At 33.4% G+C, this 25,603-nt stretch overlaps 1 protein-coding gene across 1 annotated transcript in view; it reads left to right on the top strand.

Annotated features, from left to right (window-relative positions):
* Positions 1–25,603, top strand: part of LOC126978941 (adenylate cyclase type 6-like) — a 308,068-nt gene that overhangs the window by 215,884 nt on the left and 66,581 nt on the right. Inside the window, exons 5-7 of the mRNA XM_050828068.1 lie at positions 6,288–6,427; positions 12,028–12,224; positions 13,828–13,994. Coding sequence (XP_050684025.1) covers positions 6,288–6,427; positions 12,028–12,224; positions 13,828–13,994 — 504 coding nt within the window. The remainder of the gene's footprint in view (positions 1–6,287; positions 6,428–12,027; positions 12,225–13,827; positions 13,995–25,603) is intronic.

The raw sequence follows: 25,603 nt of genomic DNA, 5'->3' as shown, positions 1-25,603 counted from the left end.
CAATGGTCAAATTAGTACGGTTACACTAACGTAGATTATGTCATAATCATTGAATAAGATGTAAAAATTTTACAGAAAAGACTCAACACCCTCTAATATCTTCATGATAGTTTTGTAAGCGGCCAACCCATCATAATATTTTTACACGCTTTTTAATTCGCTTCACCTGTATGTATGTTTGTTTGTAGCCGAATTATTTGGGCGCGATTTTGACCTACTTCGCAGATTTATCGAGGACCAATGACAATACATTAATTTGATAAAAATATTCTAATTTTCAATTTGCAAAATAAGAATTTTGTTAATTTATATAATTTCATCAATCGTAAATAATGAATTGATATTCATTTTAAATTTCAACCATTATCTTTTCAACCAAAGAGTGTTTTTTAGTTTTTTTTTAACTAGTTTTATTCATACATGTGCTCCTACGTGATTACGGCATTTAATCAGATATAAAAAAAATACTAATAGGTATCTTGTGTATTAAGATTGTTATTCAAGCAGAAAGTACAAATTCCAAAAAACTAATTCAGAATCTCTGCATTTTTGTACAAATTTTACCTGAATTTTGGCGTAATGTTTCATAATGTATTAATAAATTGTTTAATAAAATAAATCAGGCCGACAGAACCTCACGCGTGTATTGGAGATTCTATATACGTATATAATAAACATTTATTACACAAATTTGTGAGGATTACTTTAACGATGTATAGGAATATCTGTAGTCTATTTTTCGTTCAATGTTATCGCTTTCTCTTGTTTGTCGTCAACAGGCCATATGGGATGAGTGAAACAACATGCTTGTCGAACATGTTCGCGTCGACAAAAGACGAACTGAAGGGCTCTCTTAATATCTATGTGAAACGGTGATTAATTATTTATTGACATGGACCGCCGAATCTTTCTTAAGTTGGGCAATAAGCCTACTTTGATGTACCAGCGAAGAATACGTCATATCTATATCAGAGGAAAGTCAGAGCGCCTGCAAAATTGACTCACTATACAGACCTAAAATTCTGAATCACACCCGTAATAGTGTACATTATTTATAACCAGAGGCAGGTATGAGAACTAATTAACATCAAGTTTTGAAAATGACAGGTTTCTATATCACCGTTTATCCCTTATATTATCACCCTTGGGGTTCAATATTCAAAATTCCTTCTCAGTGCTTACATGTGCAATGAGGCTCGGTGGTATTGTATCAATCGTCAGAAAGCCAAAATTATCCAATTTATGTAATCTTTACATTCTTACATGTACAGATAAACCTACAAGTTCCGAGAAAACGATTAGAGCTAATTGATTAAGTTAATGTATTATATTTATAATATTATGTCTTCCTAAATAAAAAAAACCTTTAAGATTTTGAACATTACATATTTTATGAATAAACTATAACATAAAAATCGATTTGGAGAGTTCTAATTCGAGAAATAATACTGTGAAATAATACGAACCAAATTCTAACAGTCCAATCAACCGCTATCGTGCAGTGATGATCAAAGAACTGTTTGATAACAGAATAAATATTATCATTTTAGACTCCATAATTGTAGTGCTCCAATAAACCTAAACATACACTCTTCGCTGTAAATATTAGCTGCTACCGATGGTTTATGTTGGTTATGTTAATGGGAATGATATTATCGCTCACTCAAGTGAACACTTTGAATGGTAATTGAAATATCAATATGTTTATTAAGCTTCCGTGAAACCATGCAAATTGAGTTACTGTAATATTACATTTTGCTCTGTCGAAGCTAATATGTTTGTTAGCTGGTTGTTTTCTACATGATAGAATTATGGTTCTCATAAGACAGGGAAAATTTTAATCATTTGAATAATTATATAATTTGTATTTAATATTTTTTTTGTTGTATAATATAATAAATAATATCGACACTGTATTACACAAATTATCAAGCTGGCAGAACCTGTACTGTGGTTGCAAGACATATTATTGTCTTGCTAGCTAATACGATATATAAATATACGTAAACATACATAAATTCATATATAAACGAAACAGAAATCGATATTCATCATATAAATGTTTGCCCGGGACCTCTATCTCAGTAGGCAGGGTCACTTACCTATACGGGTCGTATGTTTTGGGAGTCGATCTCCAAATAAAAGCAAATTAAAAGTAAAGTTTTAGCTGTAGCTTTGTTGCCTGCTTATCGCTGCTATAAATTATATACTAGTTAAAATTTGATAAATAATTATTACGAAATTGGGAGTCACAAAAAGGTGTTTTTATTGTAATATAAGTAAGTTTATCTTATGTTTAAACGCCTTATCTACATAGTTTATCAAGAAATTTTAGATATAGAACTTGGTTCTACAGTGAACACACAAAGGTTCATAAAACGGTCGGCAACGCTCCTGTGATTCCTCTGGTGTTGCAAGAGATTGTGGGCGGCGGTGATCACTTAACAACAGGTGACCCGTACGCTCGTTTGTCCTCCTATTCCATAAAAAAAATCGTGTAAGACATTCTTCAGTTATATACAGACAGATTAACATTTAAAAAATCCTAGAATTGTTGTTAGCCAGTCATAAATCGTTTATTACTTTTACTACAGATTAATATAGTAGGATAGAATCAACCTTACCTCTTTCCGAATAGTATTTCCAGTTAATTTCGGATTTTCCTTATATTATTTTCTCACCTGGAGGTCCAGTATTCCGATCCGCAAACTTGAGTGTTCTGGGAGATAAATAATTGAACAATTGATTGTACATTCCTCGAGCTTCTTCCGGCACTACCGGACGATTACCCGAGAGACACCTAAACGTCCGTTCACATTGATGAAGACATCTAAAATATCATTGATATTCGGAAGAAACAGTGTAGGAGTAAGTACACGGCCTTGGGAACTCCAGCGAACTCGGCCTTCGGATTTTAGCAATATCCGTCGCCAATGACCTGTACCTACTTTTTCAGCTGATGCATTTCACATATATTGAGCACAATCGCAATATATAACATATATCAATCAATGACCTGCCGAATTCCACCTTCGCACGACACGCCACAAGTAAGGATATCATCCCCACCTTCTGGATGTGTGGCGGTCCTCCACAGTGCGGTTTTTAAGGAGCTTTCTTCCACGTACTACAAAGCTGTGGAATGAGCTTCCATGTGTTGCCTTGTTTCCGGGACGATACTACATGGGTACCTTCATAAAAAGCGCGTACATCTTCCTTAAAGGCCGGCAACGCTCCTGTGATTCCTCTGGTGTTGCAAGATAATGTGGGTGGCGGTGATCATTTAACACCAGGTGACCCGTACGCTCGTTTGTCCTCCTTTTCCATAAAAAAATGACCGCCAGTATGAATATCACCATGGTTGATCAGCTACCGATCTTCTAGTATGTATGTCTCTCGGACTTATGGGTGGCGGTCGTCGTAAGCAAGGAGGAGGCTTGGCAATCTGCATATATAAAATGCATATAATTGATTATTGTATAAGGCACTTCTTTCGAAACTTCTATCCTATGAACATCTTATATTGGCATTAGTTTCCTCGCCGAGATCTCCATAGGATGCCGTCGAGGGTAATTGCTAAAACCAAAGCCTGTTAAGACTGCAGTATTTTATAGACTATTATAAAAAAGGGGCGTACAGTTACCAAAAGGAAGGCAAGGCTCAGTGATTCCTCTTGTTACAGACCCGTATGTTAATTAGTCCTCCTTGGAAATTCTTCGTTAGTGTATAAGCAATAATAGATTTGATTCCGTTTACGTGACTATTTTACTATACATTTGATTTCATGTAATAGTTTCATGGATGTTTTATGCAACCACCTAATTTATTTTATATAGTAGTCTATGTCACTACTTATAACAAAAGCTGTCTCCCCGATAAAGCCCTTTTAAAATTGGTCCAGCTTTTAAGGATTTTAGACGGAGTTAATAAACATATACATAGTATTTTCTTTAATTAACGCGAGTGTTACACATTTAAAAAAAATACTTTTGAGCTTTTTTATGGAACTGGAAGGGTCTCGAAACGTCGGGTCAACTAAAATAATAATGTGTAGTTTACGTAATAATCTAATGTTAATTTGCACGCGTTTTAAGCCTTTAAAAAGTGTTTTATTGAAACATACACATATTATATTCATATAATATCTAAATGCATTTAGTGCTATTTATAAAGCATTTAGACAAGTACAGAAATAAAAATCTACGTGAAATAAACTTAAAGCTAACTTGCATATGTATTATTACTTCACGTCAGAAGCTAGGCGATAATGTTATCACGTGAAGCTCTCGTAAATACTCGCAGCCTTCCTGTAATCATTACGTCCTCTTACGAACCGAATAAAACATTTTATGTCTCTCTTTATTATGGCTACGTTTCGACTGCCACCGTGTATCAGGTAGCGGCTGTTTGTCTAATTTTATTAGCTATCTGACATTTCACATTCGGGGGGTTTCGTCCTTTTGGCCATTAAAATGAATTGAATCGTTGTTTCTTGAACTGTCTCAACTCTAACTCCCGTTTTGTTTCCTATACATAATGAAGTTATGTGCCCTATGACCACACGACGATAGTGAAAATTTACAAAAAAGATATATGCAATAATAGTAAATATATTATAATGAAATACTAGTATTGGTATATTCTACACTTGTTTAACCCCGCGACCTCGACCGTGTACACACAGGACTGAGCAGGTAATAAAAACTTTTGGTGGCGGTCTACCACAGTGCGGTTTTCAAGGAGCTTTCTTCCACGTACTACAAAGCTGTGGAATGAGCTTCTTCGTGCGGTGTTTTCGGGAAGATACGACAAGGGTACCTTCAAAAAAAGTTGTTTGAACTATTGGGTGTTTATCCACAGTTTAAAGCAATAGAAATGTGTACCAATTCATAGGATATTTTTAATAGATACGTTTTTCACCTACGTGTTGCAATACTGTTGTTAACTATTCATAACTTTACCGTCTCCTTCCCTCAATAATGTGCGTTCTAGCTCTAAAGCGCTGAGTTTTAGCCTAATTGAATAAAGTATTTGACTTTGATATAAAAATTTAGTTAGTTATTTTACTTTATTGCCACCATCTGGTCATGCGAATTTTCATTTTAATTTGGGTGTTGGGTAAACCACAAGAAAATCCAGTTACAGTTTTACCATTGCGAAATAATTGCTCAAGTATAAAATTTTCAGACAGAAGAATTAAAAAACTTTGCATTTTTTTTCCAAATTAATCATAAGGTCTGTCTAAGCTACGTTTCAATCATGTTATATTGGCTTTGCAGAAAACCACCTATTAATTATTAATGGTAAATTTAGTACTCATCCTATGGTGCCATTTCTGATATTAGCTTAGCTAAGTTATTTGATAATAATATAGTATATAGTTATATTATAGATAGTTATAGTATCGTGGTAATTTATTTAATTGACTATCATAATGTAGTTAGTAATTACTTTATTAAGTAACTGTGCCTTTTTTAATTGCTCGTAATAACTCGTTTTTGTATTGTATAGTTTTTACATCAGATATTATTCATTTTGAATTTCTGTTTATTTAAGTATAACGCATAAATTTGTACTAAATTTAAACCACTCACCATTACAATGAATATAAAGATTGAAATATTTTTTGTGTATTTACACACATTGCGGTTCGTTTCTCTAAATAATCCTTAATAACGAAAAACTGTTATAAAGCGGGTGTTTGTGATTTCAATTAAATGGTATCTAACACAGGTTTGCCTCAAGCATTTCTATGGCATCTCGAAAACCACGGTATAAGATTAAATGTCAACATGCCCGTAAATACTCTCTCTATATCTCATTGAAAAGTCATGATAAAAAATTACCCTGTACTTCCGTGGGGCATGAAAGGAATAGGGAAGTCCCACGTGCAAGGGTATCGTAAGAGGCGACTAAGTGCATTTACCAATAGTAGGCTTCTTTGCACCGGATGCCAGCATGATTATGGGAACCACCGTCGTCACCTTTTTCTGCCGTGAAGCAGTAATGTATAACTATTATTTTGATTCGGTCTGAAGGGTGCCGTAGTTAGTGAAATTAATGGGCAAATGAGACTTAACATCTTATATCTCAACATGACGAGCGCAATCGTAGTGCCGCTCAGAATTTTTGGGTTTTTCAATAATCCTGACCGACATTGCATTGCAATTACCATCAGCTGAACGTCCTGCTCGTCTCGTCCCTTATTGTCATATAAAAAATCATTGAACGCACGTCGTATAGTATAAATTGAAAGGTTTCCCAAAGTAAACTGATGTTTTTTTCAGATCCCGGTGGAGATAGTGATGCAATCACGATTGACTTAAGCGACGATACTGAGGGGCGCAATTGCTGCGATGACTGCATTGACAACTGCCCAGGACCAGCACACACTTTGTGTGTATCGCATCGATTTAAGAACCTTAACGTAAGGGAATTCTTTACTTAAGGATCACTTCTACATCAAGTATCGTTATTTTTACTCATTTGGTATTTTATTCCGTTGTACTAGCGGTTATGGTATAATATATTTCGCCTGGTATTCTTTTCCCACGATGGCCTTAGACTACGTCACGATATAAAAAATGTCTGACAGCTCGCCATTTCATCAATATCGTCGTGTCGCTCACATCTACAGCGTTGTTTCACTCGAAAATAGTTTGAGAACAGTCATCGCAACTGATGACGTATTCTTAGGCCAATCACGTGACTCAACCGTATACCAGGCGGAGTATATTGTTATACCCGTGGTTATAGAGGTCTCGGGTTCGAATCCCGGTAGGTGCAAGCATTTATATGATGAATATAGATGTTTGTTTCCGAGTCATGGATGTTTAAATGTATTTATGTATGTTAATATGAATATATGTATGTTTAAGTAAGTATACTGTATTAAATTTATCATTGTCTTGTAACCCATAACACAGGCTATATATGCTTAACTTGGGGCAAGATAATTTGTGTAAAAAGTGTGTCAATATTATACCATGCCAAAGAGGATGTAAATACTATGTAATAAGAGGTGGAACTGCCTAAGTAAAAATTGAAATTTAGTATGAAACGTGCAGTGAGGTTTGACATAAGTTCGAAATAGTAATTACAATATGGCGACGGCACTTAATCCGCCTAAGGGTGAAAGCGAACAGTTGCTTAAAACGTAGTGGATTTCGGCTATCCCCGTTTTTTACAAGATTATTGCCGACATCTGTCAATCTATCAAGGACTGCACGTTTCATACAATTGCTTTTTTCTTAGAGAGTTTCGCTAGGCTGTACCATGCTAGCGGTAATATTATGATTCTCTGTCATGTAGCTGCGTCGCAACATAACCTTGCGGCCTTTCTGTGCTTCAAATGCCCTGCATATACTGTACTGTGCTGGCTGTGGCTCTTGCGTCTAGTATAGATACACTTCTATTAATTACTTACACAATATTCCTTCTTATATGTATTCTAGGTGATCCGTACTGAAATTTCCCACTCAATAAACGGTCACACCGATACAAATCAACAAAACGAGAATATTATAAATCCATATATGTAGGAAATGCTATTTTAACAATTAACAAAAAATACTGTCGATAGATTAAACTGTTAATTTATTATCATATTTTTGGAAATGTATAATTTTATAACTTTTGTATATATTTTAATGTATTTAATGTTTATTGAATATGCTTCAAAATTGTATTAAATTCATATTTTTTGACACAGAATTGTGGTAGTTTCAGCGTTCGGATAAAAACACTTTTGCGAAATAATATATTATAGATATCATCGGGAAGAAAACGTTGATTGTTGAATCAACATTTTATTGAATTTTCATAAATCTAAATAAAAAATACACCCAAGACCGAAACACTATGTAGGGTCGAAAAAAGCTTTCTAGAATTTGTGAATTAGTGATGGGTGGCAAATTCTACACAAGATACTGAAGTTATAGACCACAAAACTTCTATGTTTTTAAAATAGTGTTGTTCTTAAAAATGTACTTGTTTATATCAGAGTGTTATTTTAACTCTTTATCATCAATTATTGTCATCACATTATTTGAAGACTTACAATATACCAGCTTGGAGATAATCTAATAGTCAGAAAATGTGTGACAAATTTTGATTTGTCATTGTGTGTCAAATTCCTGAGGAGCTAATGCCTTGTTATAGTAACAAAATATTCGCTTACCTTTTCTATCTTGTTGTATGTTCGGTTTGATTGTATTTACGCAAGTATATTGTAAGCTGTATTCTTGACTAACGATGAAATTCAAATTAAATATGGCCAATCTTCAATCATTAATATATGTTTGTCTTAATTGATTTATTATGTAATAATCAAAATATATAATTATTTATATTTGAAGACAAAATGTTAACTACTTTCTAGCAGGCGTCTGCAACTTAGCTCGCGTAGGTTCATGCGAATTATTTTACTATATAATATTACGATCAGCTTGCGACACTACATTAGTGAATTATTCATTTCATACATGACTCTGCAAGTCATACACACAATAATTTTACATTTTTATGTATAGAACATTGACGTACAATAAACAACTAGACTCACGATCATGCTCAAAAATTGTCTGAAGCAAAACTCTGCCTACGCGTCTATTAGGCAGAGGTTTCGTTCAGTTGTATTTCGACCGCGCTTTGAATACAACGCCACGCAATGAAAAAGTTTTTGTTGAAAAACTTTTCAAATAACAGCATATATCAAAACTTGACGTTTTTAATCATTTTGCCTCGTGTTTGCGTTAATCTCGCGCATGACATAGTGTAGCTACGTCTGATAGAGTATACGATAGATTTTGAACATTACTGCCACGAAATAAGGCGTTAATTTGAATGAATGTTTCAATTTTATATGTATAAGTTAATGTATACGTGTATAAAACGCCGCTCGGATTTACGACGACCTTTAAATAGGCTATTATTGCCAATTGTTTATTGTACTTCAATGGTATAGACACCCCACTTATGATGATATTATTTCTATAGATTTCATGTCTTCCTTTGTGAAGTGACAATTCTCGCTGACAAGGCTGGCATGAGCAAAATCTCTCTGCTATCTTTAAAAGCATTAATTGATTTTTAAATTATGAATGAAAGCAAATGATTCTGTGCCTTTTTATCGTACACGTTGATACATGCCTAACCATTCTTAATATGATGTCATTGTTTTACTAATACATTTATCTTTGATTTCCTTTTTTTTTATCTTTAACTGGTTTGTTCTCTTTAAAAATTAAAATGAAGTGATAATAAATATCCAACGAGAGAGTCCCTTGAGGACCACCACATCATATTTTGATCAGATTCCTGCTGATTATTAGCAGCATTCACGCCTTAAACTTAAATACTATCTTGAGAAGGTGCTAGAGGCACTGTCTTCCAAACTCATTCGAACTGTTGAACGAACTTCCTTCCAAAATATTTTTACGAGAAAATGTAACGATGCCAATACAGTGTCGCTCAGGGCTAATGGATATTTGATAATTAAAATAATCAAATTAATCAAAATTGATAATTAATTTAAGAGTGAACATGTAATATCTGTGACGTTTTCATGTCGATATGACATGGTTATCCTTTACAAAAACGTTCTTATATTTTCTCAGGTATTGCATATATAGAGGATATACGGCTATTCTCACTGACCATCAGCGGTCGACGATAAGATTGACCTCTCTTCCGTAAAATCATTCTTACTCTCTGTATAAAAATAGGCCTCAGTGAATAGACCGGCTATGTAGATTTTTGCCAAGAGGCATATGAAGATCCTAAACACATCCTTCTGGAATGAGTGTAGGTTGTCTCAAAGCCCTCAATATCCAGGCTGAAGACCTACCCCACTTGTGTGTATTGAGGAGACTACGCCACTTACAGGTCATAGGCTTGGAGAAAGTGATTTAAATACAAATAAAAACTACGATTATGCAAGGGAAAAATTTATCTAAACGTTGCCGAACTACTTCATCTCATCGAGCATAGTTAAACGCTAGGGTAGGGTAGGGCCCGAGCACATGTAGGGGGCACAATAGATCTACAGATTTAAGTGCTACTTTCCCTAATAATGATAATAATCTGGATGTATCACGTTACTCCACCGCTCGGTTTTCAATGATTTTTTACGATATAAAACCAAATCTGGACTGATCTTTCTGTGTCAACATGGGTACATTAAAAAAAGCATATTGGTTTCTTTTGTATGACAAAACGGACTGGTGATCTCTTACCATCAGGTGCTCCATACGCTAACTAACATAACAAAACTAGCGTTACATATGCGAGCGTGAATGCTCAAACTCATCTAATATCCATATCCATAGAATCTAAAGAATAACGCCTGATTTAACTTATAATACAGTATTATCTGTAGTTAAGAATATTTTAATATTATAAAGATGAATGCCAATATTCTTGATGACTCTTAAGGGCAAATAAAATTATGTGTGACATTGAGTCTCGGCTACGACGTTGGGCATGCTCATTAGAATTCGCATTTAATGTTATATTTTCGTGGAAACATATAGAGTGACAACCCAATAAAGAAACATTCAAAGAGCTTTTACTTTGACGTCGAATTAATTACCGTTCGCTATTCTGCGTACTATTATTCGGTCCTTAGCTTAGTATACCACAACTTATTTATCAAACAATCACAATCATTATTAAGCCGTGTAGACATTAATTAAATTTGTTTTTCTGCTGTATTTAATACCAAAGTAACAGCTTAAGGTGTGTTAAAAAGTAAAAACTGTTAAAAAGTGTGTGTGTAGGTACTTAAGTATGCAAGTTATACTTCTTTGGCCTAACAAAGCAAAAATCCTTCAAATTATTTATTCCTCGTGCTATTCAACGTTTGCAGAAAGAACAATATTGTAAAAATCTTGAAACGACAGCTTTGACATTTAATTATTAAATAACGAATACGTCTTTTCGGGCTTGAACCCGTTCCCTATCCTATTAATGGACGAAAAAACCAAAATAAAAATAACTGATGTCGCAAACGTCAGAAAATTTTAGGAACAAACTTCACCCTGTTACTTTTGTGCTATAGTGATGCGCGCGCATCTTAAAATTTCGCTCTCAACATTTTTTCATGGCGCACCTAAAGAAGTATAACTTCAAAAACCTATTACATATAGTAGAGAAATAAATATTTTATTTCTGTCCACCCGTTTCGGCTAATTTCCAGAACGACTGTACCGATTTTGGTGATTATTTTATTGGTAGATTTAGAAATTAAAATGGCTGCTTAGATTTTAGAGGGATATTATGCTTTGGTTAAAATCCGATACATTGCGATGAAAATTAAACATTCTGAGTTCGAGCCGCAAGCAAAAAAGGACAGAATATCTTTGTACTGTCTGTGTACAAATATCGTGGCTTAAGATAACATCGAAGGATATCCTGAAAATTTGTTTATGTTCACTTGAACACCTCGTAACGAGTATCTTCTCAGTTGTACGAGCAGAATGAATTGGTCACGCTTCGAATCCGCAAAGAGTACGCGAGGTGGTTTGCAAATTGTTACCATATCACGGTAAGATCTTTTTCCTCCGAAAGACAAGGCTAGGCTGGGTTTATTTTTGTGCAATATAAGCTCTTATTAGTATGTTTCATGATAAAATCATACTCAGTCCAGCTATTTGTTTTTACATTGAATTCAACAAAATTATCGTAATTTTTAAGCGGTAAATATTACTAAACGTAACTAGATAGACCTATCTTTTATGATATATAAATTATTTAAAGATCAGAACTCGGATGAAACAAAGAATATATCTGCGTGATTAAATTCATCGAACTAGGTAAAAAAGCTTATATATAAAAGGTTATCGCAATATAAAAAAAAATACTACGTTTCAATATTAAATAAGATTCGGTCGAAAATATGGTGCATCATTGACATTATCGGTGGAGGATATGACCTACCATCGAGCTGACCCCATATTGTATGACACAATAAACTAAAACAATAAACCTGGAAAGTTAAAAACAATATTGACCTTTTCTTTATTTCAGGTGGAAATGCTGTACCAGCGATATTTCCTACGTATGAACCAATCCAATATCACGGCTGTACTTGGACTATTGCTAGGATTTTCTGTGGGAATTGTAGCAGTTCTAGGGCGATATATAATCATCGCTTACCAGAACGAAAGTCCAGAGGTCCCTATAACCCTCACAAGTATTACCATCGTGGAACCGGATCCTTACAAGTAAGCTATTCAATCTACTTATATCTATGTTCCCATATCAAAACGACGAAAACTTAGTAGTGATAAGTATTTTATTCGATTTCTTTATGACGCTCACCTGTGGCTCGTAAGCAAATACCATTTCGAGCGTAGTGACCAAAATAGCACTTGTTTCACTAAAACACAAAGTATTCCTATATATTCGTCATTTTACCCACTGTAAACACGGACTGGTAAAAAAATAAGGACTCCATGTCACCTTCGATAACAGTGTAGCACCAAAACAAGCCGATTAACGTGTAAATACATAGCCCCACGCACACACTTACACTACTACAGGCCGATATGCGGCCATTATGAGAAATGTCAACGTCTGTGACAGATCAGTTTGCGTCTCAATAAAATATTTTAAAATTGCCGTCGTGCGTTGTGAAAAAGTGTAAAAACGATACTATATAACTATTTGTGGCCATATTTGATTATTTAAGGGATAAAAAATTGTATAACTAGTATCCCCTGTAACCGCACACACACTAGCATAACGGTGCTTCACTTGATAATATCACGGCGCGGAGTCCTACTTTTTTTACTCGTCCGTAACTGTAAATTATTGATTTATTATTTATATAAAGAAACTTACATCTACTTCTGTAACACTAGCCAAAATAGTTCTCACGATGCTTATTACATAGTGAAAGTCTTAAGGAAAGGTTATCAAATATTAATGATGATTACAAACTAAGTATAAAGAGCCAATGGCTTAAGTTAGCGATATAAAATATGGTATTTTAAAATACTTCCTACTAATATTATAAAGTGAATGTTTGTATGTCTGGATGTATGTTTGAACTTCTTTAACGCAAAATCTACTGAATAGATTTTGATGAAACTTTACAATAATATAGCTTACACACCAGAATAACATATAGGTTATAATTTATAAAACTATAGTGTATAGTGTAATTATACAAAATATAAAAGAAGGGTGATTGTTACTAATGAATACAACTAGCGCCATCTCTTATCAACTAGCAAGCAAAAGATCAATATAATTTATATGGCAAAACAACGTTTGCCGGGTCAGCTAGTAAGATATAAAATTGATTGAAGATTTTGTGGTCATTTATAGAGGAAGGTAATACTTCAAGCTGGCACACATTCCAGCGCTCTACAATGCGATAGTACGGGCAGACACACCCCTAGTATCAGCTCTAAAAAAAAGGGTCGCGTCGATTCAATAGTTTTATCCGCATTTATCACGGGAAGTGTACTGAAAAGCTGTTTCACCTGATTCCTGCCGCCAAATTACAACTTCCCACGATACCTCATCTAGATGTGTTGCGTTACCTCACAGTGCGGTTTTCAAGAAACTTTCTGCCACGTAATAAATATGGAATGAGATTCCTTTCCATGATGATTTTGAGTACCTTCAAAAAAAAGCATACACCTTCCTTAAAGGCTGGTAACGTTTCTGAGGATCCTCTAGTGTTGTCAAAAATATGATCGGAGGTGATCACTTCAATCAGGTTACCCTAACGCCCGTTTATCCTCAACTTCCATTAGAAAAACTTCGACACAGAAAGACTACAAACATGGTGAAATAAATATTTTTTTTTGTTATTAGTCACTTGTACTCGGTATCGACGGTGGCACCTGACACGTCCATCACGAGTGCAACAGACTTCTCAGCTCCGAGTGAGTACCAGGAGGCACAGAAACTTTTCGAGGAGAAGCGTTTGGCCCACATCATCAACGTGGTATTTTTCACAATCGCCGGCTTCATTTATACATGTAAGTAAATAATTTATTATTACAAATTATTGTATTCTTGCAACTCTAACAATTCTAACAAGCCTTGGGCATCGCCACGATGATACAATTTTAATAATCCAATTCCAGTCAGCGTATTCAAATTATTAAAAATCTATAATGCAAGTTACACTGGACAGCAAATAAACCGGGCCACCCGCTACTTTGGAACTCCGATTTGATTTTCTCGAAAAGTATAAAACTTATAACAATCAATATTATACTTACTGAAAGTGCGTTTCTTGATGATAAAAGTGCAAAAAATTATTGGGATTTATCAATTTATAAAGTGTTTTTACGGATTTTACAAAGAAAAGTCGCTTCCAAATCGAATTAATCGCTAGTAATCACAAAAATCGAACGATTTCAACTTTTCAATGACAGAGGACGATGTAACCAAATTACTCCAATTATATGTATATACCTTTGTAATAGATATCACATTGGTTTCCAATTGTTGCCTCTTTTTGGAATAACAGTAATAATGGTTATTAGTACACGGGTGGAAAATATGTTACTGAAAATAAGCTGTCATTTACAAGCGTGAGCCGATGAGGTTTATGTCACGAGTTTCCAATACAGTTGTGGGAAATAGTGAAAAACAAATCACAGAATAAAATATGTATGTTTATTTCATGAAACAGTCCGAAGGCTCACGGATCAAGAGCTAAAGACAAAAAAAGGCATTTATTTTTTCAAAATTGATTCCTTTAGAATTCTTTTTGATGTCATTTCTAATATACGAGATACTACTACCGCTTCGGAAACACATGGCGCTCTTAGAGAGAAGAAGCGGCGCAAGAAACTCTCCGAGAATTCTTTTTTTGCGCTCTTTTTAATAAAATATACAACATTATATACATTAATTTCTAATAGTCACACTTTTTTATTTATCGATATTTTATCGATATTCTGTCGATATGATAGTGGCTAATCACTACCTTACCGGAAAATAGAACGGTTATTTATGGATTTGAATACCAAGTCAATTGCAGCATTTCGTCTCTTTCTATCGCACTGCCATGCCAGGTGTATTTAATAGTGGAGTGCCAATTTTTAAGAAAATGTTTAATTAAATGCGCGCTCTCCAGACTTCATATTTGCTCCGAGTCTGAATTTATATCTGTTACTCTGTTACTGTCAGACTACCCAACCAATTCTGTTAAAATTAAATAGGCAAATAAAACATAGAATATTTTTTTGAGCGGAAGTATAGTACAATAAGACAAAATACAAAAGTCCACGACGACTTTACTGGGCTTAAATTTTACACTTTGTCACTTCTGATTTTCACATAGGGTCGATGCGCTAGTTCCCATCCAGTTAGTTGAATTAACAATAAAATTTTAATTTTGTTAATCAATTTGAAACAATAACATGAAACAATAACTATATTGCACTCTTTTATAATTACATGTATTTGTTGCAGTTGTAAGTTTGGTTCTTTTTTTAAATACCGAAAATGCTAAAATTTCAGTTTTGAAGTCACCATTTCAATAGGAAAATATCTTCTAACGAATACAGATCTAGATGTTATATAAAATCATTATATAATATTAAATTCAATAATTTGCGTTATAAGCGTTAAAAGAGAAAATTTTCTGAATATTCTAAGAATATAGTCATTCAGTTCTTGACAAATTAATTTTATATCCACAGTAGTCAATATGTAATAATATAAATAATAAATATAATGTATACAGTAAAACAATATTATGACCTTCTCATTCTGTGGATTGTTAACAGTCAATAAACTTGAATACAAAAAAAAACAATAAAAAATACTGTGATGACGTGTAATGCTAAATTTTTTGTAATATTCACGCGATTCATATTTTTCATGAGACCAAGGGTCGACATTTGGTTCTATATGTGCTCTCTTTTGTGGTGAGACTTTGTCTACTGCCTTCCAAGGAAAAATATTTACACAGCAACATGAAACAAACAATATAAGACCAGTTTTGAGAAAGATCCATAAAATTTTAATTCCTTTCTACTTACACTATTCACGAAGAATATGCGGTGGAAGATTTAATTAGACGATAATTGCCATATTACAAAGATCAACTTTAGCTATCATCAATCATATTTAAAGTTTCTTTTACTTAGCTAGTCTTGCCATAAATACTAAAAGAATGAAAAAAAAATCTACTACAAATAACATTTATTACTTTTACAGTGTGTTAGTTTAATACATTAATATAAAACAATTTAATTCTTATATTTAAGACGTTGAGGCCAGTTATCAACTGAATCACGCACGCTTTCCATGGAAAAATTCTTCACTGCCAATCGTACGGTAATTGTTTTAGGGACTCCAAATTATCATAGCGTTTAAAGCAAGCCGTATTGTATAAAGCAGACCATAAATCATAATCCAGCGGATTAAGATCGGGACTAGACGGCGGCCAGTCTTCAGCTCTGATGAAGACCGAAACGTTCGTTTCACGTTTCACCTTCTCAAGAATGGTATCTTGATACACTTGTGTCGATGTTTTGATACCTTTTTCACAAAAGTATGGCTCAGTCACTCCTTCATAGCTAATACCCCACCAAACCATCACGAAAGTCGGACAGTGCCCACGTTGCAATCTGTCGACTAATTGGGAAGCTTCCTTAGAGCTTTGAGTATAAATACGGTCATTATATTTGTTAAAGTCATTCTCAATTGTGAAGATTGTAAAGATCCGTAAACAAAATTTTTCTGTGACCTCTCTTTACGTACCGCTTCAGTAATTGTATCAATTTTACCACCCTATTGTTTTTTAAATGATCAGTTAAGAAATGACCAGACGTCTCTTATAGGCTATATATACAAGTCCTGAGGTATCTTTTAAAATATGTTACGCGACATGGTTCTAGGTGCTATCTTCATCTCCTGAGATTAAATCTTTTGTTTTCGGTCAGATTTTCTTCGAATTCTTTCCCTTACTGCTTTGGCCAACTTTTTTGTACGAACACTACGTGGATGGTCAGATCTATTTCTGTCACAAACAGAGGAGGTCTCATTGTACCTAATAATACCCCGGTACACAAACATTTTACTAATAAACCAAGCGTACGGAAAGTTTTAAAAATTGCAATTGGCTCCTTACCTACTTTGTGTAATGCAATCACAGCGATTCGGTTCTCTTTATCACTTTTTACAATAATTGAAGCCAAAATGAGAAAACTCTATAAACAATCATATAAAAATGACAGATTTCAAATTCAAGTGTAATATTTTGTTTATTTTTAATTGTAACAGTATTTATGACTAGACAAAGTATTATGTCCTGGTAAGATTGCATCTTACTAAATACGTGTAATTATAACTGTATTTTAACAACAGTAACATAATTCATATATCCTAACTCTTTCGTACTTTACTGTCTGCTCGTAATTTAACTTTATAGGAAATATGAGTAAATTTTCATGCTTAAAAACTTATCTTGCACATGTATGCTTGCAATGCGTTCCGAACTTTACATTTCTTAACATAATAACAAGTTTCTCTCCTCATGAAACATACTACAACGTAAGATCGAGAAACTCCAATTGAAAATTCCAACTCGAATGAAATATAAATTCAATTCCTTCTTAGCGCACTAGTAACATAGATAATCATTTGTATTCGCTTCACTAGATTTAAGTTTTCATTGTTTTGTAGAAAGTTTCCATGGGATTATTCTAATAAACTTATCGAATCTAATAGAATATTTGTTTAAATAGATCATAGAAATCTAAATAAAAAGGTAAGTAAAATGTTTTGAGTGTTTTTTCCTTGAGGGACGACTGTCATGTATGTATATATGTTACGGGCAATTTGATAAGTCCGGGCACTAATAATAATGGCCGGTCTGTTTTCATAATGCCCGACTCAATTGGAAAATGTGATTAAAACAGCATGACCACTTTTCCCGGCCATTATGAATAATGCCCACCCTATCTTGGGCAAAGTAATAAAACTATATATATAATAATATGGTGAATTGTAGTTTTTTTGTTTATTAAATGAAATTAAAATTACAAAATTATCATGAAAAGTTAACAGATGCGGTCTTGATACACCATGATGAACTTAAAATCATTGTCCTGGTCCAAGTGATAAATTCAAGCTATTTCAAACACTGACATATAACATGGACCACGGGCATCGGACTCTTGGGCATTACTAATAATGGCCGGTCCTTATTAATAATGCCCAGTTAATCACGTTGCCCGTAATATATATACCAATATTAGTGTCGCCTATATTACAATGCTCCGTGAACTTGCAACGCTGTGAATATTGAAGAACGAGTGCAGCAAGAGTTTGCAAAATGACATCAATCAAAATAAATAATAGTCTTGTAGAGAAAAATCATCGGCATAATATGTTTTATTTAAAATAGCATTTTTAATGGTATTGTTTAGGGAAGAATTTGCACAGTTAAATCTAATGGAATAAAGTTTGAACGTAGAGACCATTCATAATAAAAAAAACTCAATTAATATGACATGTCAAATTATTTTACATATCTGAAGCTATACGTTTGACTTAGGTATTTCTGTGCGTTTGGAATATGGTATGGTACGTAATGCTTTTTGGATGGGTGATTCAAGTAAATATTCAAGCAAAAAGAAAAATACTAATTATGTAGTTTTAATATTTTGAAGATTATAGTGTCAATAAGCAAACAACTTTTGATTTTATTTGATTACACCCAGACTGATTATTACTAAATAGCTACTTGTTAAGCATTATGTAAAATTGAGAGTTATTATAGAATTTTGTATTAATCGTTGTAACAAATTATGTTAACATTAAGTCAATATGAATGTTATAAATTATATAATTAACAGTAAGCATAAGTTGTTGTCGGACAGTATTTTGTTTGTGTGATTAATATGATCTCAATCTCAAGCACAAACAAGATAGTTATAGTTCTAAAACCGTTAATTAAACGTTTGAGGTTTTGCCATGTGGAAGTCCTCAGCAGCTGATGCACTGCGCCTTGTAAAACCAAGCCCGTGGAAGTGTGGAACTATTCCGAAGTAATTATTCGTCTCTGGAATTGGAATAATCTGTTCATAGCAGTTATTACATGCTGAGTTAAATATCATAAGGTATACGCCTTTGAAGACAAATTGCTTATAAATAAAGTTGGCGTAAAGTTATACCTGACAATAAACCAAGAATATGCAAAATGTAGGATGTATCGCTGACAACGCTGTCAATACACTGACCTCTACTATTTACCACTGGACTGGCGGCTGTCTAAGTGCATTTGTGCCTATTTGATATTCGCCATTTTGGCGCTGTTGCCTATGTAGCTGGAGTCTGTGGAACTAAAACTAGTGATGACAACCGCAGCTATTTTTTTTTTATATAATATTGACACACTTTTAACACAAATTATCTTGCCCCAAATTAGGCATATATAGCATGTTTTATGGGTCGCAAGACAACGATATATTTAATACAATTTACTAAATAAATAAACATCGATAGGAAAACTATTTACAACAAAAAATAATGTGTACTTAAATAACACGGAAAACAACCGAAATCAATTCAAAATGCAAAAATACTTCAGAGTATTGTACGTTTCTCTCGCATCTATTTGTATTATAAGTCAAAATTAGTTCTCTAGACTCTCGCGAGTGGCGCTCCAAATCGGCACAAAAAATTGGCTGTCAAACACATGGAACAACCTGTCCAGTGGTATTTATACAGGTAAGTGTGTAAATACAATGATAATTCTGAAGTTTTACGAATGTCAAATAAACGCGGGAAACGTTATACGTTCGAATGAACCAATCATAAGCAAAATTTATATTTGTAAACATTTTTCATGTTCTTAGCTTATTCTCATTTATAATATTATACTATGATTATTTGTAAGGCCATTAGAGTTTGTATTTTTTTGTATCTAAATGGCTATGGCAGAAATATTACTCCGAAATAATAAATTTTAAAACAATACTTTCAGGTATATTTATGGAAAAGTGAGAAAAACAATTTATTAACTTCTAAGTGACTCTTAATGTGTGAATAGTGAACTTAAGTGACCAGTGTATAGCTTCGTAAAAATAAAGTGTCCAAGAAAAGTAATTAAGGAGTATAATTAAGTAGATTTAGTTTTAAATGTCTAAGCATTAATATTGATATCTAACCAAAGATATCAAAAATGGTCTACTACAAGGATACAGTGTGTAACGAATATATAAAAAATCAACTACAACAATTACATCGTATAATTTACTAGTATTAGAAGAAGGAGAGACATATTATATTAAAACACAGAAAAAGTTACAGAAATATATTAAAGAGTCTCTATTCATGCTATTAATTTATAATGTCAATCTATAACGCTGAAATTGGAAAAAAATATTAATGAGTAGTTATGAATTTGCCCAGAGATATCACAGAAGAGGTTTACGATTCGGTTCTGAATATAAACATAAAAAAATCATAAATAGAAATGTATGACCCCAGACGAGAAAATAAAAATGAAAAAAAATCTGTAATAAGCCTGAAATTGTACCATTATACAAATATAACTAACAATATAGGTAATACAAACTTAAAGTTTGTAAATGAATACATTTAAATTATTCGTAAGAGAAATACTGGGTATGATACAGAAAATAATAGATATGAGTATATTAAAAAATAATTAAAAGCCACTAAGCTAGAAGTTGGTCAACCAATTGAATAATCAGCATTTTGACGGATTATTAAGCAACGCGATAAGTGAAATTTAAAGGAATGTAAAATAAATGAAAAATATATTTACTTAATACGTGTGTATTATTAAGTAATGTAAAAATAGGGAAGAGATGTTTAAAATAAGTTTTGCAGATTAAATTATTACTCTTTTCAATGAATACTTGAAAGCATAAATATCATTAAAAATTTACGCTTCTAAGACTCAACTAGTAATTAATAGAAAACATTTTATATCGAAAGACTTTGAGAGACTATGAATATATTGGAATAAAATCTCCAATCTTATTCGAATAAAATATAAAAAAGAGGCCCAAACGAGGATAAGCACGACTTGAAAATCCTAGACACAGAATAAAATGATGAAGTGTTTGTTAAAAAAATACGGTGTGGAATGTATTTATTACCAGACTATTGCCTAGTTCTACATATGACTGTAAAACATGTAACCATGCAAGACAAGAAAAAATGTGCTGAAGCATGATGAATTCAATCAAAACTAAAGAGGGAGAATTTGCTAGATCAAATAATTCAAGTGAAATGAAATAAATCAAGCAGAAAAAGTGTATGAAAAGTTCAGAATGGGATGAACCAATACTAACAGGTAACTAACACGTACACAAGATAACAATTACTAATAATACTAATATATTATGATATTTATATTTTAATGTGTATATTCATTATGAATAATATAAAGATTTATTATTATTATATAAATTATAATTCATTTAAGTCTTATATTTTATATTTATTCTTATTAAATTGAAAATTATAAAATACTAGCTGACCCAGCAAACGTTGTATTGCCGATATTAAAATCGAGATACAAAAGTAACTGTTGATCGTAGATGGGTGAAAATTTGAAGTTGTATGTATTTTTTAATGCTGACTCATAATCAAACAAATTTCAAAAAAAAATTTCAAAAAAATTAAAAAAAAAACACCCTTAATATTTAGCGGGATGAAAAATAGATGTTGTCCGATTCTCAGCCCTACCAACGCAATATGCACTCAAAATTTCATGAGAATCGGTCAAGCCGTTTCGGAGGAGTACGGGAACGAACATTGTGACACGAGAATTTATATATAAGACTAACTGACCCGACAGGCGCTGTTCTGTCAATAAATAAAAAAATATGTAAGAGTGTACGAGGGCGGCACTGAAAATTTGGGGAATCAAGGAACACAACGGTGACACAACATTGCTATTTAAAAATGTATTCATTGCTTTTCGAAGTATTCACCGCGAAATTTAACACATTTTTCCATACGATGGAACCAATCATTGAAGCAACCATTCCATTCGGAAGCTAGGGTCTCCAAAATGGCCGTTTTGTAGGCGTCCACAGCTTCTTCAGGTGATGTAAATCTCTGACCCCGCAATTTATTCTTTATTTTAGGGAAAGTATAGAAATCATTAGGGCTTAGGTCGGGGCTGTACGGCGGATGGTGTAATAATATATATATAATATAATTTGTATCTCAATAAATAAAAAGATATGTAGGTATTAGGGAATAATGTAGTCTAAAGCAATCGGAAATGTATAATCAAAGTTAATGAGTTTAAAATGAAACGAAAACTTATTTTTGAATGATTTTATAATATTTGTGATAATAAAATGTTAAGGATTAATATTAGGGGTTAAAGTAATTGTCGAATTGTACTGAAAAATTTAAAAGCTTTTTTTATTAATTTAACATATTTATTTAATCAAAATAATAACCATTATTATCTATCTATATGTCACAGGGTAATAATAATAACAGATAATTAGTCAATTCAAAGAGTATGTTTAAAGAACAACACGATATTATCATTTCTCTAAACAAATCTAGGGATTTGATCAAATACCAGGGTTGTTTCCGTGAAATGACACTTATTGACGCGACCAGAAGAACTTAGGATGAAAAAGAGAGCATCAGACTTGAGTCGCAACCCGACCCGGACAGGTTAGGTGGAAGAGTTGAAACCCTTCGTGGTTTTTTAATTAATATGGGAATGAGCCAGGGGACACATCTCCCTCCCTCCCCCTTCCCCTGTCATCCAGGGGGATGCCACCTGCGACACTATATTAAATTCTATATATAATAAAATATCTAAGTCTTACCAAATAAACCTTTTAAATACCAAAGAAAATACTTTTTGTCATTTCACGGAATCAACTCTGGCATTTGGTCAAATCACTAGATTTGTTTCGAGAAATGATAAAATCGTGTTGTTATTTTAACATTATCCGAGATATGACCAAATCACTGTTTTTATTATATCCCTGCGACATATACATTGCTGCCATCTAATTAGATGGTAATTTATGCCTTTGCGTTAGAACTGCAGTGGTGATCTAGATTCGACGAAGATCGATTCAAAAGTTGAGGCTGTTTCACTGCTAGTTTTGATATGAGATCGGAGACAGCTATAGTGAATAACAACACGCTGAGACCACCAAGCTGTTATCATTACCTTTTTATTAGTAAGCTTTGCTTTAGGATACTTTGTTGCGGCGTTTGACTTGGGGACAGCCATGGCATGTTTCGCTTACGGTTATCGTAAAGAATACCACTTTTCATCACAATTCGATTTCTTTTGGTATTAATTCAACAAGGCAACACGCGTTACAACACGCTTTTCTTCCTGCAGATCAATCAAATCATAAGGCACACATTTTTCAAAATTTATTATTTTATTTTTTGATGCAAATGAATCAATATTGTTGGTAAGGTAACGTTAAACCATACCGCTAATTCCTGGGGTAGTTTGGCTCGGATCATCTTCCACCATCTCCTTTAATTCATTGTTATTCACCTATGTGGGCGGTGTTCCACGTGGATCGTTCTTCAAATCAAAGTTTCCATCACGAAAGCATATAAACCAGAATCGCACAGTGCGTTCATAAGCAGTCCCATCTCCAACCACAGCATTGATATTTTGAGCTATTTCTGCCGCGTTAATTCTGCGTCAGAACTCGTATTCAAGAATCAATCGAATTTTCGAAGTATTCTGAGTTTGTTGCGCCCATTCTTCTCAGGCCTGAGGCATTCATTTTGGAATGAGTGGTAGTTTTTTGACTTTCAATAAGGGATTTCACATCCTATTTTGAATATTTGAATTTGAATTTGAATTCATCTTTCTTGTCTAAGCTTAATAAAAAAAAAACTGAAAGTCGATAATACCATTTGAACAAAGTTTCACTCAAAAATCTCAAACAATGAAGGTTTTATGTCAATACGAAGTACCTGTTACAATAAAATGATCATTTCGTACTTTAACCCCTATTATTGTATTTGTGTTTTATACAGCTTTTATTTTACCGCTTTATTATTGCCAATCTTTTAAAGTATAGTAAGATATACTATTTTATCCTTAAGAGATAAACATAATATGCCATATAAATTGAAACTTGCCAGCGTCGGTACAAGAAAACTCGGACTGATATAAGGGTGTCAGACTGAGAAACTATTGAGTCACACAAGCCGTTCCCAAAATAACGATCTTCTTAAATTACACCATGGTTACCGTAACGATACCCAGCGATGTAGCAAGAACTTATGTAAAAACTAGTCAAAACTTGTTGCTATTCAGCCATTAAGTAAAACATACCATCCGAAAATTATTGTAGCGTTGGTACACATCTCAGTAACCTGTCCAAGTACTAACTACATTTTGTCCTTCTCTCTCCGTCTGTAACAGTCCGGCAGCAAATTGAAACAAAATGGACCACCTTCTTCCGGAAACAAGGGCCCAATACCATGCCATCCCAAAATCCTACTATTTTTTTTTGTATTAGCAATAATAGTTCTGTCTGAGATGAAAGATGAGTCTCCTTAAAGTTACATCCGTTTACAGGATAACCAATTTCCCCAAAGCGGGCACAACCAACTTCAGGCTCATAGGCCCTTCTTTAACTAATACTAATATAGCTATCTTTGATATACAGGTACTTTTGTCTTTAGATAAGTAAAGCGGAGTATAATCATTACGTGCTTCAATTTTTGATGATTTGTAGACGCACTAAATATGTCATGTAGATTTTTAACAGTAAGTCTACGGCCACTTTAGTTCCGCGGGATATATTATTATGTAAAGATGAACATAGACGCATTGGGTAAGCCGCACATAGTTGATAGACCTTGAAGTAGTTTTTTGATATTCAAAGACTGTCAGAAGTAACTCGTGAAAGACATCGAATGCCGTCTCATCTATTATCTTATGAGACTGATGTGCATCATCTTGATCATAAGACTATCTTAACGGCCATTTTGAAGTTATTCGTCTGGCGCGAGCCACCGTCACGCAAATTCGACACTCTGACGTTACTGGTTAACTAAACCATTTGTATCATGCTTCAGCTATCAAGCTTCTTGTAACTCATTATATCTGCTGAATCACAACCAATGGACGAGAATTAAATAAAATTCAATATGTAATTCCAATTTGTATGCAAGTCTTAAAATAAAAAACAATAATTTCTCTCTAATTGTATAAGAATAATTTAATGATATTTAATTACAAGTTATTCAACTTAATTTTCATTGATTGTATATAATACCTTCTTTATTACAATATTGTTTTTTCAACAAACGTAAAATTGCACGAGGTATAATTTTTTTTAACCATTTTTGTTTTATTATGCCAAAGAAGAATAACTTTTGCGTAATCACATACGCACACACACTTTTATTCCTTTAGAATTCTTTTAGATGTCATTCCTAACGCTACCACCGCTTCAGAATCAAAGGGCGCTCTGAGAGAGAAGAAGAGGCGCAGAATGCGCTCTTTTTAATAAAATATTGTCATGATCTCATGACTGTGATTAATTGTCTCAAGTCAGTAGTTTGGTAATGCTGAGTAAAGATTGGAATCCAGATTATGACTTTTTCTGTATTTTTGTTCATTGTT

Source organism: Leptidea sinapis, chromosome Z, assembly GCF_905404315.1.
Source record: "Leptidea sinapis chromosome Z, ilLepSina1.1, whole genome shotgun sequence".
NCBI lineage: Eukaryota > Metazoa > Arthropoda > Insecta > Lepidoptera > Pieridae > Leptidea > Leptidea sinapis.
The sequence above is the reverse complement of the archived record's forward strand: the minus strand, read 5'-3'. Positions and strand labels throughout refer to the sequence as shown.